The 18,269-nt window shown below is 36.8% G+C and overlaps 1 protein-coding gene across 2 annotated transcripts; it reads left to right on the top strand.

The window, feature by feature from the left end:
- The first annotated feature begins 2,886 nt into the window (after window positions 1-2,886).
- Window positions 2,887-18,268, top strand: LOC120629015 (multiple inositol polyphosphate phosphatase 1-like). 2 transcript variants are annotated; one of them, XM_039897739.1, is made up of 9 exons: window positions 2,887-3,128; window positions 4,754-4,934; window positions 6,025-6,182; window positions 7,023-7,147; window positions 9,943-10,096; window positions 11,987-12,085; window positions 12,897-13,106; window positions 15,209-15,456; window positions 17,339-18,268. In XM_039897739.1, the coding sequence occupies exons 2-9, from the start codon at window positions 4,769-4,771 to the stop codon at window positions 17,592-17,594; spliced, it is 1,416 nt and encodes a 471-aa protein (XP_039753673.1). In that variant the 5' UTR covers window positions 2,887-3,128; window positions 4,754-4,768; the 3' UTR covers window positions 17,595-18,268. The 2 variants fall into 2 exon arrangements, with proteins under 2 accessions (XP_039753673.1, XP_039753674.1); XM_039897740.1 differs by lacking the exon at window positions 17,339-18,268 and adding an exon at window positions 16,677-16,908.
- Window position 18,269: the final 1 nt, after the last annotated feature.

The raw sequence follows: 18,269 nt of genomic DNA, 5'->3' as shown, positions 1-18,269 counted from the left end.
AATTACTTATTTATTTAATCTAAAGATTTATCCTGGTTTAATTAAAGTATTACTCACAAATAATTGATCTTGTTTTACTATCTTTACTAATTATTACACAATTAGCTAGAAGAATGATAGCCCAGTGGGTAGGACTTCGACTTCACTTTCGGGGAAGCGAGTTCGAAATCCGGGACGCACCTCTAACTTTTTTAAGTTATATGCGTTTTAAGAAATAATAAAGAATACTTTTTATTAACAAAAAAAAAGGTAAGATAACAAAATGTTTGTGAAAAAAAACTAAAAATCTCATATATGACTATAGGTGTAGACTATGTAGCAGTACGCTGCCTCCCAAAATTACGCGAGCGAAGCCGCAGGGCACATATAGTACTATATATATTAAGTAAAGACAATTCTGCAGAAACAATTAAGTAGGCCTATGCATTGAAATTGTAAATAAAAAATGCGATGATTACCTAATACTTGGTATTGTATAAGAGAAGTAATGGTTGGTTCTGTAAGGAGATAAACAAATACGTTATGTTAACGGGGTCCTCTTTCATATCTTTGTAGATTAAATCATATAAATTTCATTGTCACCACCTAAGGTCAAAGTATGGAAGCACGCCTGTCATAGTGATGATTTTCTCACTCGAGTATAAGTACAGTTGGCAAAAAATATACTTATGAAAAAAATAAAAAAAACGACGCAAATTTGTTACGTCACATGTCAGTACAATCTGAGATTGCTTCATTATACATCAATTTGCCATACTCACTTAAGTGAAGGTAAACATCTTTGCTTATTAGTTGTACTTACTATTATTATGTTACCATCATTTTGATTTTTTAAAAGTGGTGAGCATAGTCATTTGCAGTTCATGAGGTCCTGGATTCGATCCCCGGGTCGGGCCAATGAATAATATTAGGTTTAACTTAGTCCCAGCCCGAGTTTGGAAATTACCAATTATTATATGCACGTTGAGCGGTCGGACCTGCGTCTGATCTCCCCTGATCTCATTTCGTGTCGGCTCTGCTGACAGGAGTTAAAACAATAAATACATGCGTACTGTGTCGTACGATGCGTTCCCATTATTTTGAAGACGGAAGTATGTAGAATGTATACCGGAATTGTTGGAATTGTTGTATGTTTAAAGTTCTGTAAAACAGTACGCGATAACATACAACTATTTTGTTAAGGCGACTCATTCGCGAACGAAGTCGCGCGGGTCCGCTGGTTAAAATATATTTGGCTTCCAAATAATATATTTGTATTAATACTTTTTCAGTTATAATTTACTAGGAGATTTTCAAGACACTTCACCTCATAATGAAGGTAGTTGCAATGCATTATTTTTAAACGTATTAGTTTATGAAATATTTATGAAAAGCAATTTTTTTTTCTTTTCACGCTACATTTGTGGAGTTGCACGGCCTATAAATGTGGTTGTCACGTTATGGCTCTACGTTATCACAGCAGACCGCGCTGTACTGATTACTGATCAGAGATAAGATATATCATCTTAGGCCCTTCATGTTAGCCTACGCAAGTTCAAGTACCTACTCTTGAAATCTAAAATTATTTGTCTGCTACACCTTTTTTTAAAATTCGTATCTATATACTAGCTGACCTGCGCAACTTCGTCTCGACCGAATCGGTTATTAGAGGTTTTAATATCTTAAGAAAACCTAGAAACGAATTGCAGCTCTACCTACCATACTTACTTAATTCAAAACTATGTTGTTCGCGGCCGGGCGGTCCGCTGCATTTTTCTTGCTTTTTGCGTTTCTATGCCCGTCGCAACTTCTACGTGATAGGTTCAATTTGAATAAATTAAAAAGGAATTTGCAGGTATATAATCAAAATTAATATTTATAAAACTATTTATTTGGATAAGTATTAATATCATGATAGGAATGTCAACATCTTACGATTATACCCGTGTTTTTAAAGAAAAATCATAAAAAAAGCAGTTATTGTGACTTAACCATAACAGTTAGACATATAGCCTCGCGGATTCTTTTGTAGTTAACACTGCCGTACTATCCTTTACTTAACCTACATACCCGGTCCAGTTTTATTTCCAAACTGTTTCCAAACAAAAAACATTCTGTAAAAAACTAGCCAAGTCTCGATGGAGCTGCTTGTTTATCTCTAAAAAGTAATGATATCTAGATAAACTTGTGCGAAGCCTAAGGTTCCTTACTGCGATTTCTTTATTATTATAGTTAATGTTGTGTTACTTGGCCGTTGAACATTCTTTATACGTTAGCCATACAGATCCTAAGGGATAAACAAAGAAGACATTTTTGATGTTTTACAAGCAACTGGCTGCAATCTCACTTGTTGGCAAAATAAAAAAAGAAACAAGAAACAATATAGAAACTTAAGCTAGTTTAGGTCTGTAAAGGGGTCTTATCGCTAAATTGGTAAGTGATGATGCTAAATGGTAATAGGTTAACCTGTTTGGGGTATGGCAGTAATATCAAACCTAGAGTCGGTGTCTACACGTCATCGTACCTGAACGCTAAATCGCTTATCGTTAGTTAGAGCGAAGAATCATCATCATCATCCGCAGCCTTGTGCCCAAAAGCCTCGTCTCTCATAGGAGAGACGGTTTTAGAGCATAAACCCACCACGCTGCTCCAATGCGGGTTGGTGGACTTTAACACAATTGATAACAACCGGGACTGATGGCTTAACGTGCACTCCGAGGTACGCGGATTGACACCGCTCATTTCCTAACGTGCTCCAACCGTAAAGTAAGGACAAACAAACATGCAAATCACACTTTCGCACCTATAATATTAGTATGGATTACCATTGATATAATGGGCGAAGACAGCGGATAAAACTGTTTAGTACCTAACAGCTCCATTGTACATGAAACAGTGTACCGGATACTCGCTTACGGAGTGGTTGTTTAAAAAGTTGTTTCTACATACACTGTCGTCTGTCCATTGTGTATGTAGATAATATTGTGTATTCGACTCTTTAGTGAATATTGTTTTTGTTCTGCTTCCCAGTATTCGTTGATAGCTCTGCAGTTTCACGCGTAATGTGCAACAGGTTCCAAGTGCCATCTATTTATAGCAAATCGGAAGAGAACGAGTAAATAGTTTTAGCAAGATTTGGTGATCTCAAGGTTAGGTTTTTTTTTTTTAAATACTACGATAATAACGAAGCCTGTGTTATGGGGACTAAAATAGCTGATTAATATTTATATGAATATAGTTAACATAAATACTTATGATATACAAATAAACATCCAGACACTGATAAACATTCATGTTCATCACACAAGCATTTTCCAGTTGTGGTAATCGAACCCACGGCCTTGCACTCAGAAAGCAGGGTTGGGCTGAATTCAAAATTCGAATTCAAAAATGTTGTCATAAAGTATTAACCTCAACATTGGCTTCGGGTCGACCAAAAACGTGAATTAGAGGTTTTTAAAATGGATATAATCTTATACTACGTGAATTAGAGGTTTTTAAAATGGATATAATCTTATACTAATATATAACGGTGAAGAGTTTGTTGTTTGTTTACTTGAACGCAATGATCTCAGGAACTACTTATCCGATTTGAAATTTTTACTGTGTTGGATAGCCGAGGAAGGTTTTAAGCTTTATATCATTTCGTTAAGACTTATATGTGCATAGTATCAATTATAGATGTTTCAAAATCGGGTTATTTTTCCTTTTGAGAGCTTGCGCTGAGTGAACGGTTAAAGTTCGCGACAACATATATCTATCTTTTAAGGTTGCCTAATACGCGGACTAAGTCGCAAGGGACCGCTATTTATATTATTTACTTCGTTAAAAATAAGTCATTCGCAAACAATGTTTGCAATGTAAAGGTATATTTTACATTGACTCACGGGCAATTCAAGGGGATTACGAAGATTTTTTTAAATTGAGGGAGTCTTTAAATTGAAGCACGTTATATAATATTAAGATTGCACTGTAATATATATTTAGATTATTTAGAAAACACGTTCCAGAAAGGTAAGTTCGTTTAACTTTTAGGCTTAGAAGTGATCACATGTGATTCTCAACGTTAGTCTATAAAAAAATACCTAATGAAATAACATTTATTTTCTTCCAAAGTGTAAATAGAATCAATAAATGCATTATTTAATTATATTTATTTATTAGCTTTTCAAGGGAAACAAACAGTAGATACTATTACACATAAAAGTATAGTATGCCGTATTTTTATATCACATAAATGATAAACCAATGAAGTTTCCACTACTTAGTTATAGGTACATAAACATTAACCACAATTGCTTAGGAATAAGTACCTACCAAGCGAAAATGATACAAAGAAAATAAATTAAAACAAAAAAAAAACTTTGTACTAATACTAACGATATATTAATATTATACCGCTATTTGATATGTCCTGCCTCGAGGTTAGTGGTTAGCAGGTTAAATTACGGATCACTAGGTCCTAGATTCGAATCCTAGGTCGGGCCAAATAATATAGGGTGCTGTCTATTTTCTATTAAAGAATCTTTGACACGAGCCCGGAGTTAGGAAGTTGGCGGTGTCAGCCCCCGTGCCTCGGAGAGCACGTTAAGCCGGCGGTCCTGGTTATTATCACATAATTGTGGTATAATCGTTAAAGCCCACCAACCCGCATATGAGCAGCGTTGTGGGTTTATGTAAAACCGTCACTCCTGTGAGAGAAAAGACCTGTGCCCAGCAGAGGTACGTTCATAGGCTGCATATGATGATGATGATTTAATATATACTGTTTTAGTGAGAAAATAACGAAATGTCAGTCACCCCCGCACTATGTATGCTGCTTAGCCTGGTTTCAATCGGTTCAACGTTCTGCAAGGAATGCTACTGGAACCGGAAGTGCCAGTACGACTACTTCTCTACCGTGACGCCGTACGACAGTGTTCGCGGAGACCTGAGAGACCAGCCGAAAGATGACGGTGAGTCTTTTTTTCTCCCAGTATTAGTCCCAAGCTTCCTCAAGATAGATAAATAGCCAGATAAAGTCTTAATTGCACAAATTAAAAGAGTAAACAAGAAATAACAAAACCAAAACAAATATATAAATGCGCAAAGGTCTTATTAGCGCTTTAAGCGATCTCCTCCAAAAAACCTTTTATGGGACAATGGGTTAGTAAAATAAATAACAAACATTTTACAAACTAATTATACATAAAATTATATGTAAAATAAGTTCAGCGGAATACTAATTGTTCGTACTTATACCTTGTACCCCTTCATACAAGCCAAAACATTTCCGTCGTTTGTCTCTTACTCAACATTGGGTCAATAGATAGTCCGGAATTACTTAGGTAGACTTTATTGTATCCTCACGATTACATATACATAAAAATATTCTGCACATACCTTAACCTAAAACTAAAAACAGATTTAATTATTTTTTTATTCGAGTTTCTCGCCTTCTGAATTCAGTTAATAATAACACTCAAATAGACTTATTTTATGATATGTAACGCACAAAACTTAGAATAATTACCGTGCCGGAATTCGGACTCGACCCCCCTAAAGTATACGCCGAAATCCCACCCATTAGGCTATCACCGCTTCCGCTCTTTTTATAAGCGATATTTTTTCACTTACCATCTATAAAGGTTTTGCTTGGACATTCACTGATGTTATAAATGCGAGTGTTTTGTTTGTTTGTCCTCCCTTCACGCTCCAACGAAGCAACTAATCAATTTGATTTTTGGCGCAGAGTTAGTTGAAAGGGCGGAGAGTAACAAAGGCTACTTTATGTACAAGATCGTAATAAACTGTAATACGGACGAAGAACGTAGGCAATAGCTAGATTAAATATTAAAAAATGACCGGCTCGAAAAGTAGATTCTACCGAGAAATAACCTCAAGAAACTCGGCAGTTGCTCTTTTTCAACATCTCTCCATATTGCAAAGTGAAAATGTTTATGATGATCATCTCAATACACAAAAATATAAAGGGACCCAACATCGTACCCCGTGGGACACCCATTATAATATTGCTGACTTTATATTTAATAAATGTGGTTACAGGTTGTGAAGTAATAAGTGTCTGGTCGATCCACCGCCACGGAAACCGGAACCCCGGTCCTGACGTCACGCGCAACATCCGAGAGTTGCAGTACAAAATTAAACAGCTATTAGACAGTGAACACTCACCTGCCTCTCGAAGAAGCAACAATTGTTCACAGGTTAGTTCTCATTTTAAAAGCCACTAGCCGATCAATCATTGAGGCCTTGTCGACTGTACAGACCAATTCGAGCGCGACAATTTCGTCCACATTTGATACAGCAAGAACTGAAGACGACTGACGCAGTAGCCATACTGATCATCTTCGCTCTCATCAGTGCAAGAAGATCGAACCATGCGGCATCAAGGTTTCAAGACATTTTCCTCTAAACAATATCTTCAGCTTCTCCAGTCTAAGGACGTATCTAACGTACACATGTCTACTGGCTGATTTCGTGATTAGCTTTTTAGTTTTAGCTACAAAAATTATAGATTAAGCTTAGTTTTTTGTTATTTTTCCTGGCTTAAGCCACGGCTCAAGGGCTGTTAATGTCTGTTAGAATTGACTCTACCGCAGGTTTGGAAAACAGATACTACAGACAAGAAGCAGGCAAGAAACGCAGCGTATTCTAAAAACGTACTCTCTTCTAAATTAAAAACGGAAATTACTTTTTTTACGCTTTTCATTTGACAGACCATTAATAAATCGACTTTTGAGAAGCAAATGGCCCACCTGATAACCATCGCCTATAGACAGAGCAACACAGCGGCAAGTCCTGCAACATACAGCCCTGTGCCCGTCAATTTAAGCCTTTAACCAAGCCCTCCAGACTCAAACACAGCATTCAAACAATGCTACATAACGGCAGAAATAAGCGTGGCAATTAAACTTCCGAGGACGAGCTTCACATAAAGCACTACTAGTACTTTTAGTCCAGCAGTGGACTTTTAAAGGTTTTTGTAGTGATTGATTGATTCTGCCTTTCTCTCCATTATTCTTACAGAAACCTTTAATTTTCAGGACATGTACGATCTGATGAATTGGAGCTGGAACAGCACAATGGACAACTCGGCGGAATACCTCACAGGGATCGGTTACGAGGAGCTTTTCGATCTGGGCAGGAGGCTGTATTATGGACACGATGAGTAATATATTTACGTTATAGTCATAAATGTATCAATAGACTATTAGGGGGTTATTAACAAACGTGGCATAGCGTCGGAGTAGCTAGGCATGCAGGAGAGCATCTTTAAAATGTGGTAGCTTGGAGAAACACAGTATAACTATTCCACCAGCCTTCGCAGGAATACTCATATCCTGTCTTATACTGTGTTCTGTTACATCAAGCTACTCCTCCATATCTACAAGAACGATTTGAGTTCTGAAGATAATGTTATCCTAAAAATTCCTTCACATAGTACCTCTTTCTTTTCCAAATCCTTATCAGTTGAAGCTGTTGGGCTGTGAAACTCTCTCCCCTTTCAAATTAGGTGCGCGAAGTCACTATCGATTTTCAAGAAACTTCTTAAAAAGCATCTTATGCCACGTTAATTAGTTTTTTTTTTTTGCTTCTGAGTCATTTTCCTTTGTGTTGTAGGCTTACATTTTGCATGATATAATGATTGATATATATATATTTTATATTAGGTAACTTCTTCGTGTGTACAACCTAACCCTAAAGTGTAAGTTTTTTTCCCCTTTCCTCTGTTGGGTTGCCTGGCTGAGATCGCTTTTCAGCGATAAGGCCGTCCATTGTAGCTGTGTGTAAGTGTTTTTTTTGTTTATAATTTCATTCTGTTAGGTATATAATAAAGTGTAGTTTCATTTCCTTTAATTTCATTTCACCATACACCATACACCATATAAAAACGAAATACAAATACAATAGAGCAACTGCAACAAAATGTAAACCAAAATGCCGAAACATATAAAAGAAAAAGAAATTATAAACATATTTACAAAATCATTACTTAAAACATTACTTGATGGAGATAGCTTATTTATAAAATAAACAACTTCCTTGTGACTTTCTTAAAGAAAATATTTATTAATAAAAATTCGCCTCTCGACCTGGTTACAGCGCCCTCACAGGGTTTCATTTTTAATGTATACATTAGATTGACATTCTCTTTTGAAATTATAATAAGTAATACCAATCTTGGTTATTGGATCAAGGGTCGGATACAGAAGGCAGTAGTCCTTGAAACGGCGCGTATTGTAAGAAGGTTCCTCACTCTGGAGCCCTGACCGCCGGATGCCTGGGCATTCCAAAGCCCCGCAAGCGGAGGGTGTTTTTTTTTTATTAATTTTAATAGTGGTTTTTTTAATTAAGCACTCTTAAGGGTTAAAAAAAAATTAAAATCAATAAATAATAGAAAAATAATAATGTAACCTATATGACATTGTAACGGAATTGTAATTGAATAAATAAATAAAAAGTAGATAGAGGATAGCAATGTAGTGAGTCGACGTAGTAATGCACTTCATATGATTTACACAAAGCGATGGAGATTATTTCTGGCTCGTATGGGAGTTTCCGTCGGTCGGATGTTACAGCCTTCATTTCCTATATACTCGTATATTTATTTATTATTTTATTTATACTGTTTATTTGCATACTACAAGTAAAAACAAACAGAAAAAGTATAATAAAGTATAAAGACGTCCAACCAAAATTTCCTCAAGTACCCAATAAATAAACCGTATTAAACCATTCAAGAATAGGTATGCTAATAAGTTAATTCTATAGAATTTATTCCTTTTTAAATATTCATTTTTAATGTAAGGTTATGTTGTATTGTTGTGTTTTTGCTTTGTAAAATATGTTTGCATGTTACACGGCGAAACTTAGCAATAATTGTAATTGACAGCCTAAACCGATAACCCTCCCGATGGTAAGTGCAATCACATACACTCACACACACACACACACACACACACACACACATACACACACACACACACACACACACACACACACGTTGACGGACGTTGATGGACGTTTGTGTCTCAAGGTGCTGGAATGGCCACCTCGACCTCGCTAGCATGGGCAGGAGACTATTATATCTCCCGGGAAAGGATAAAAACGTATCTTCTCCCACAGCTTTATCAACTTTATGAGCACTGGCGCACGAGTGGAAAAAATATCCAAATAATAAACGGGGGTAAACTATTCCTATTCCATGTTCCCGTGCTTTAGCTGGACTAGTTATTTATATCCCCTGTCAGGGGATATAATTTTTGGAGTTTACTCCTTGAGAATCGATTTTCATATATAAGGCGCCCGGTATGAGAAAAATGTGAGGAGTAAAATCTACTGATGAATGACCTCGTTACGTTTTCGCTTTGCGACGTTGCATGCCCGGCAACTGTGATGCGCATACAACGTCGCTTTCGTTTAATTAACTTATTTGTCCTATTCAAGTTACCAAGGAAACCGAATAATATCTAGTTAAAGAAACAAACACATAAATATATGGGACAGAGTGAGATAGAAAACATTATACATTTTTTTTCCTATTCTAGTTACCATGGAAACTAAATAATAAACATTACATTTATCCTAAGAGTTCTGATACTCTCCATCCACCTCAATCTCCCGTTGGCTACTTTTAAGAAGTTACACTTCCGCCGTGTGTGAATAAATTGCACAGGATTTTTAATTTACCCTTTCATATGGTATTAATCTTTATTCAGCTAAATAAACTCTTCTTGTGTATGTTTCGACAATCGTACTTGAGGAGTAAACTCCAGTCGTGCGTCGGAGCTGACACACACGTTTTTGTTTCCTGTCTGTGCTAGACCTGCTGGTGGACAAATGACATCAAACGAGTCACAGGGTGCGCAAGATCTTGGTATTTGGGATTCCCTACAAAAGACTTTTGTCCAGCAGTGGACGTCATTTGGTTAATATGATGATGATGTGTTTATTGTTCAATAGATTTCTGAAATCCGTCGATAAGGTGTACTTCAAAGCAACAAACGAACAGAGAACTATCACCAGTCTCGCGGCTTTTGTTCGAGGCATGAGTGTAGCCCAGGGTAACTTTTCTTCTGGCATTGACCCACCATCGGAGATAGACTATCTTCTACGAGTAAGTTTTTTTACATCACATCTTTTGCACGCCTCATAAGCGAAGCGTTGAGGTGGGTATTACTGTCAGTTTACGCACACCGAGTGTTTCTCCAACTTAAAATTACACTTTTTTATTCTTTATTGCTTTTATAAGTGAATATAAATAGACAAATAAATATATAAAAATAGAATTTTTGGTTATTGTTATTATTATTATTGTTTTATTTATTTATTTATTTATTATTATTATTTTAAAATTATTAATGTTATATAGTTTATTTTTGTTTTAATTTAATTTAATTTGTTGTAATTATTACTCGTTCATACATTCTTTTAATAGCCCTGGGGAGACGAATTAGGCAACTGTAATGTCTTCACGGGGTGCGTTGCTAAATAAATATTGAGAAAAACACTATTTTTAACACTCATGATATATTTAAATCTCTTTTTATTATTTAAACTAATTAAAAAATTGTTTAAAAATGTTTTGTCTTCGATGTCTGTGTGTCTGTACGTACGGATCCCGTATCTTGTGGTCACGATAACGAGCGAAATACTTCACTTATCGAGTTGGTTTTTTTTTATAGGCTTCATTATTTTGAGGAATAGAAGCCTATTAATTTTCACGGTATAATTAGATGTAGTTTAATTATTATTTACAAGACAAATTAATTACCAAAATACGGGAACAAGGAATATAAGAAGCTTACCCCCGTTTATTAATACACATATATTATTTGGATATAAATAAATAAATAAATATACTACGACAATACACACATCGCCATCTAGCCCCGAAGTATGCGTGGCTTGTGTTATGGTTACTGAGATAGCTGATGAATATTTTTTTTTTATGAATACAATACACATAAATACTTATAATATACAGATAAACACCCAGACACTGAAAAACATTCATGTTCATCACACAAACATTTGCCAGTTATGGGAACCGAACCCACGACCTTGGACTCAGAAAGCAGGGTCGCTGCCCACTGCGCCACTAAGCCGTCTGAATTACTCCCACTTGTGCGCCCGTTGTCTAAGAGTTGATAAAGCTGCAGGGCTAGCACAGGCAAGAGACTAAAATTATATCCCCCGATTATATCCCCTTTCAGGGAATAAAATTAACGTGTCCACCTGCTAAAGCACGGCAACATGGAATAGGGAAAGTTTACCCCCTTTTTTCGTTACACATATATTATTTGGATATTATTTCAACTTGTCTGACAGTTGATAAAGCCGTAGGAGAAGATACATTTTTATCCTTTCCCCGGGGAATCGTCTCTTGCCAATGATTGCCGTGCTCGTTAGTTAATATATAATGAAATAAAATTAAAAAAAAACTGCTAATAATGTTATTCCTGCTAATATTATAAATGTCAATGTAAGTTTGTTTGTTACGCTTTCACGCAAATCTACTTAACAGATCCTCATGAAATTTGTACACATATTCTTGGAAGTGTTAGAAGTAATATAGAATACTTTTTATCCCACCATTAAGCTCGGTTCCTTTGGGAGAGGGGATGAAAGTGTTTGACGATTTTACACCATAGCTCCGACAAATTATAACCGATTTAAATAATTATTTTTGTTCTATAGAGGTTATAATATGTGTTAAATTTTGGGCGAACTTTGTGCAGATCTGAATATGGTAGGAGATAAAGGAAAGAACTCCTTAGCGGACGGCAGCAAACCCCTCATTTAAGGCTAAGCGATAGTAAATACTTAAATTTTTTTTAGAACTACAACTAAATTGAACGCCACATCACAAAACAACATCAAACGCAGACAAAGTTGCGGGCAACAGCTTATTTTAATAAAAATACATCTGAAGAGCTAAGAAGAATAAGCAAAACTAAATACGGATTTTAAAACAACTATAGATTTAGTTAAGTTTTATTTTCAGCCCTATAAAAACTGTGAACGATATACGGAAGAGGTGAAAAATGGTCCAAAGCTGGCCGATGAGTTGGCAGCTTACGATTCAAGCGCGGAGTTTTTAGCTGTGAGTATTTTTTATAGCTTTCAAATTAGGAATTCTTAATTTTATTATTGGAATTAAGTTACAAAGATTTATTAACCGACCGATTTATACAACTGATTTATCAATTCAGTTATATAAAAATACAACTGAATTGTAAAAACGCTACGATAAACGCTATTTTTATGCATAACGTTGACCGAAGCAAAATGATAAACGCAAAAATAATCTGTATACTGTTACTATACTGTTTTAATGATTTCGTGATTCCAGTTAGTTTTTTTTTATCCCACTACAACGAACCCGGGATCTCCTACTTAAATTCACAGCGCTCACCGTTGCGCTAGTGAGGTCATCATTATATAATACGTATCCCCTTTACTGTTACAATTTTTTTTCGTTTTTTTTTAATATAATATTTTTTTGTCCCAAAAAAAAACTGTCTCCTTTATTACTTTATTTAAGTTTTGAACTTAACCCAACATAACCCAAGACAAATAATATGCAGCGCCATCTCTGTTATAACGCTGGAAATAACTATGCAATGGAGTCAACTACTAGCGACCTATGGCTAGCACGGACACTAGCCAAGAAAACGCCGCCAGGTGTCGCTACGCTACACGATAAGCTGCAACGCGAACTTTTCTTTTACGGACTGTGTGTCAGCTACACTGTAGGTGTGTGTAGCCGGTTAGCCCCAATAGTTTCAACAGCGTTACGCATGCTGATGCTTAGTTCCACACTCCCATACCACTTACTTGAAAGGTACGAGTAATTATTGTACGAAAATGTACCCTAAGTAGATCAAAGTCACAGAGTTAAACGTCTTTCTCAGATCAGAGACCGAGTGCAGTCGAAGATGTTCGTAGATTACCAAATGACGTCCACTGATGTTAATACACTTTACGAACTGTGCCGGTTCGAGAGGAGCTGGAGCGAGAAGCTCCGATCTCCCTGGTGCTCGTTCTTCACTGACCAGGACTTGATCGTGCTGGAGTACAGGGATGACGTACGGCATTTCTATAGAAACGGGTATGCATCGGAGGTGAGATCATCCTTTGTGTCTTTTTTCTTGCATCCCAAGAGCTAGTTTTATGTAAGGTGACATTGAGCAGTAGTCTTATGTACAATTTTAAGAGACTTTCTTTAATAATAATAATTATATTTATTGCATAAATACACGTAGATAATCAGATATTACAAATTTAGCTTTTGTTGTTGAAACAGTGTATTACCATTAATTTGGTGTGCAACTTACAATCATATTATATGAAATAAAAACATAAAAGGAAAACATTACAAAAGGAATTACAACTACAATTTGGACGCAAAAATATATAAATTATAATATCGATAGTAAATATCATCTAATGAAATGGAAATAAGCCGTTAAGTCAAAATACAAGTACATTCTAATGAAATTAACAAAGTCATTCTTGAATAATATCCATTATATTGTTGATAATACATGCATACAAAAATTATCGAAAATAATAACATTAAGTAAAGTCAAAAAAATCATTAATTGAGTAAAAGCACTTAAATAATAGCCACTCATGCAATTTTCTCTTAAATAAAGGAAGATTCATTCCTTTTATGGATTCTGGCAACTTGATATATACTCGAATAGCCATACAAAATGCATTTTCTCTATATAAGGCTAGTTTAATCCTAGGTACAAGAAGACGATCCTTATGCCTTGGTTCGTTGTCAAAATGCTGGCCTCGAGTTTTAAAGTACTCAGGATACCTTTTCACAAACAGACAAACTTCTTTTATATAAATGCAAGGTAGAGGTAATATTTTTAATTCCTTGAATAAAGGCTTGCAGCTGTCCATAAAATGAGCCTTACTTATGGCACGAACGCATTTTTTTTTAACTTTGAAAATATTGCATACATCTCCTTCTACCCGTTATATCAAAATTATATTTATATCAACATCGCGCGGGTCACCTACCACAATTAATAGGGTTTAGGCCGTAGTCCACCACGCGGTCCCAGTGCGCGACGGCGGAATCCACACGCCTCTGAGAACATTATGGAGTACTCGCTGGTATGCAGGTTTTCTTACTATGTTTTCCTTGACCGTTGAAGCTAGTGATATTTTTATTGCTTTAAACGCACTTAAATTGAAAAAGTTAGGTCATCACATCAACCGATAGACGTCCACTGCTGGACATAGGTCTTTTGTAGGGAGTTCCAAGTTCCACGATTCTGAGCCGCTTGGATCCAACGGCTACCTGCGACGCGCTTAATGTCGTCTGTCCACCTCGTTGGGGGTCGACCAACGCTGCGCTTACCAGTACGGGGCTGCCATTCCAGCACCTTGGGACCCCAACGTCCATCCTTTCTCCGAACTATGTGCCCGGCCCATTGCCACTTAAGCTTCGCGACTCGTTGAGCTATGTCGGTAACTTTGGTTCTTCTACGAATCTCCACATTTCTGATTCGATCGCGTAGAGATACTCCGAGCATAGCTCTCTCCATCGCCCGCTGAGTGACTCTAAGCCTTCTTATGAGGCCCATAGTTAACGACCATGTTTCAGAGCCATAGGTCATCACTGGCAACACGCACTGTTCGAAGACTTTCGTCTTCAGGCACTGAGGGATTTCTGACGAAAAGATGGCACGAAGTTTCCCGAACGCTGCCCATCCGAGTTGGATTCGGCGGTTCACCTCCTTCTCGAAATTGGACCTACCTTGTAAGTTAGGTACTTGCTGGGATTCGAACTCAGCCCCCCGAAAACGATGCCGACGTCCTTAGCACTAAACTATCACCGCTTCTGCAACATGAATATATTATTAATAATATATATACATATATATATATACACCTTAAGGTGCTGGAATGGCGACCCCGCACCGGTAAAGCAGCGTAGGTCGGATAATGTGATGACATCAGGCGAGTCGCTGGGAGCCGCTGGAGGCAAGCGGCCAAGGACCGTGGATTGTGGACTCCCTTCAAAACACCTATGTCCAGCAGTGGACGTCCATTGGTTGAAATTATGATGATGATGATAATATATATACATATATTATCTGTTACTCAGTTGTATTTATGTTTCTGATCTCATGTATTAATAATTCTTCTTCATATCAACCCATTAACGGCCCACTACAGTTCACGGATCTCCTGTTGTCATCAGATCAACGTAAAGCTCGGTGGTCTACCTCTCAAAGATTTATACGAAAACTTCGTTAATGCAACGGAGGGCGACAAGAAAACCCTGGTCTCCTACTTCACACATGACACCATGATGGAGATGGTGTACTGTGCCCTTGGCTTGTACAAGGACCCTGAACCGCCCCGGGGATTCACGAGAGACGCTAACAGGTTGTGGAGAACAACCCAGTTTTCTGCGTTCGCTTCCAACTTAATGGCTATTTTAACCAGGTAATCTTTAATGGTACTTTGAGGGGTACCCATAACACAAGCTACGCTTACCTAGGTGGCAATGTGTGTATTGTTGTAGTATATTTATTTATTTATATTCATAATAAAGGTTTTGCAACTTATCGCTGATTTGGAGTAAAAAAAATAAGGTTACACAGACCATTATCTACAGTAACGATATCCTTACACATACCCGCATTCATTTTAAGAATATGATCTCTAAGACCTTACACCTCTCACACCTCACGATTATAAGGTTCTGGGCATTCAGAAAATCAGGTAACACCATTTCTGCTGATTTAATTTTACGGATTATTTCCTACAAACTTTAATTTAAATGTACCTGATTTGTCATTGTTACAAGAAATAATAAATGCCCCAAAAATATTATAACACTATGACTAACTACTTTTTTTACTTTTTATAGGCGTTATAATTAAAGCTATGTAATAGTTATGTCCTAATTTCAAACTTCTATACATAAAGTATAATAAGAGAGAGAATGGTTATCCTTAACACAGATAACTCTAGCTAGGACAGCCAGTTCGTCAACTCATATTTGAGAAATTTCAGGAGAGAATAAAACGATCAACTATTTCTTTCATTTTCTTGGCCTCTAATATCATATTATAATCGTCAGTTTATAACTAGAAATGTTGATCACTGAGAATAAAATCGTTGAAGATCAAATTAATTCGGGATATCATGAAACAAGTGAATAAAAAATCATGAGATAACCGGGAACATAAATTGACTCTTTGTCTTAATTATATTTCCGACTGCAGGATGGAAGATTTCTTCGGAAAATACCCCGGGAATCTCTCGTCCGGGACTAAAAGTATTCTACGGTCTTCGTCATATGCCAAATTTTCTCGAGATCGGTGCGGTTCAGTGGCGTGCACTTCATACACGCATACAAAAGCACTACCTACTCTAAAACTAGTATATGAGGAGGATTTTTGCCATTTCATGCAATCTTCCTGCTGTTTGCATACCCTTGTTTTACGAGCTCAGTGCACGCTCCTGGTGCATTTGTTACAAAGGTAACAAACAAATAGTCACACTATCGCATTTATTATATGTGTATGGAAAGTCTAATGGTGTAAAGTGGGCATTGCTATATTGTAATTTAGTAGAGAAAAGTACTAATTATGTATTTTAAAAATGTATAACAATTATTGTATACGAAACATTTAAGACGTTGGCAAATAATATTATAGGTGTGTCGAGTCAGGAGTACAAACCTTTCGCGTCCAGATCCTAATAAACGAGAAAACAACTCCCCTATGTCCGGAAGAAGGATGCACTTGGCAACAGTTCCTGGAAAATTTTCAGGGCTATAGCAAAGCTAACCTAGACGTCTGTGCGTGATCGGAGCCAGGAAGAACTCCGTACCACCAAATACAGAAAGCCATCAATTAAAATTTATCTGGAATGGCAATTAGTGGCGTGCATAGAGGGTATGCACGGGGTCCGCAGATGATATAAAATGAAGAAAATCTCCGGTACGAGTTATAAATACTTATGGGTAGGCTTTTTATAACTGTGTACACCCTCTATGCACGCCGTTGACTAATTCCCATAGAATATATATTTTTTTATTTTCCTTCCTCTAGTTTCCCCTAATTTAGTTTTTAATGGGTTATATTTAGCCTGCCGTGTTTGTGTATTGTGTTAGTCACAGCGGAATGACACCCGTCCTTTTGACTGATTGATCTGAAATTTGGTACAAGCCTATCCGTTTTTCTTAAATCTACTATAACTTAGCCCTTGACTGCGATTTCACCTGGTGAGTGACGATGCAGTCTAAGCTGGCTAACCTGCTAGGGTTATGGCAGTTATATTAAACCCATATCTCTGACACGGACAAATATCATTATAGGTGTGTCGAGTCGGGAGAACAAACCCATCGGGTCCAGGTTCTTATAAACGAGAAACCAACTCCGCTTTGTCCGGAAGAAGGATGCACTTGGCAGGAGTTCGTGGACAAGTTCGATAGCTACAACGAAGCTAACCTAGACGTCTGTCAGAAGTCGGAGTCAGGAAGCTCGTCAAACTTGTCGGGACGTTCGGACACAAAAATGAATATGGCGAAGGGATTAGTGATATTGATCATAGTTCTGAACATGTTTTTATAATCTTTATCTCCTCCCTGTTGTAAATTTAAATAGTTCTGAAACAGTTAGCTTATTGCCAGCATTAAACACCCAATGCCCTCATAACCGTTACGTCATCCCTAACGGGTGACATAATGTTGTACTGAATTTCATAAAAACACTCCTTTGTTTTTTTATCGACACGTTCTGCGTAACAGGTTTACTCAACAGACACATTCTTACCGCTCGATGCGTTATATCTGTATGAATTTAAAAAAAAGAACATCTGTGTGAATTTCAAAAAAAGAACATTGTCATTAACTCTTTAGCATTAGCGCGTTTAAATACCAGAACACCAGTTACTATCAGTTTATTTAGGTTACTAGGACTGTCTGTTATTAAGCTAACTGCTTCAGAATCCTATAAAGAGGATTCATATTATAGGTTTACCGTTTACATAAAGTCTTGCAACTGTTGATAATTAGGTATTAAAACATTCATGTGGTACTATTATATAATCCACACTCGTGTTTTCTTACCCCTTATTATATAACAGATGCATAAATAACTATAAGCGGCAGTATCCCGAGCTTTTTACGTTAATCTAATCAGCCTATGTTTTATCTTTTTGGACAACCTCCCTGGGGCAGAGGCGGTCATCGGGACCGTTTTCGGGCAATTTAGGAATTTATAATTTCTGAATTTTCTGTGTTCCGG

This window comes from Pararge aegeria, chromosome 13, assembly GCF_905163445.1.
Source record: "Pararge aegeria chromosome 13, ilParAegt1.1, whole genome shotgun sequence".
In the NCBI taxonomy this organism is placed as follows: domain Eukaryota; kingdom Metazoa; phylum Arthropoda; class Insecta; order Lepidoptera; family Nymphalidae; genus Pararge; species Pararge aegeria.
This window is presented reverse-complemented; position numbering and strand designations above follow the sequence as displayed.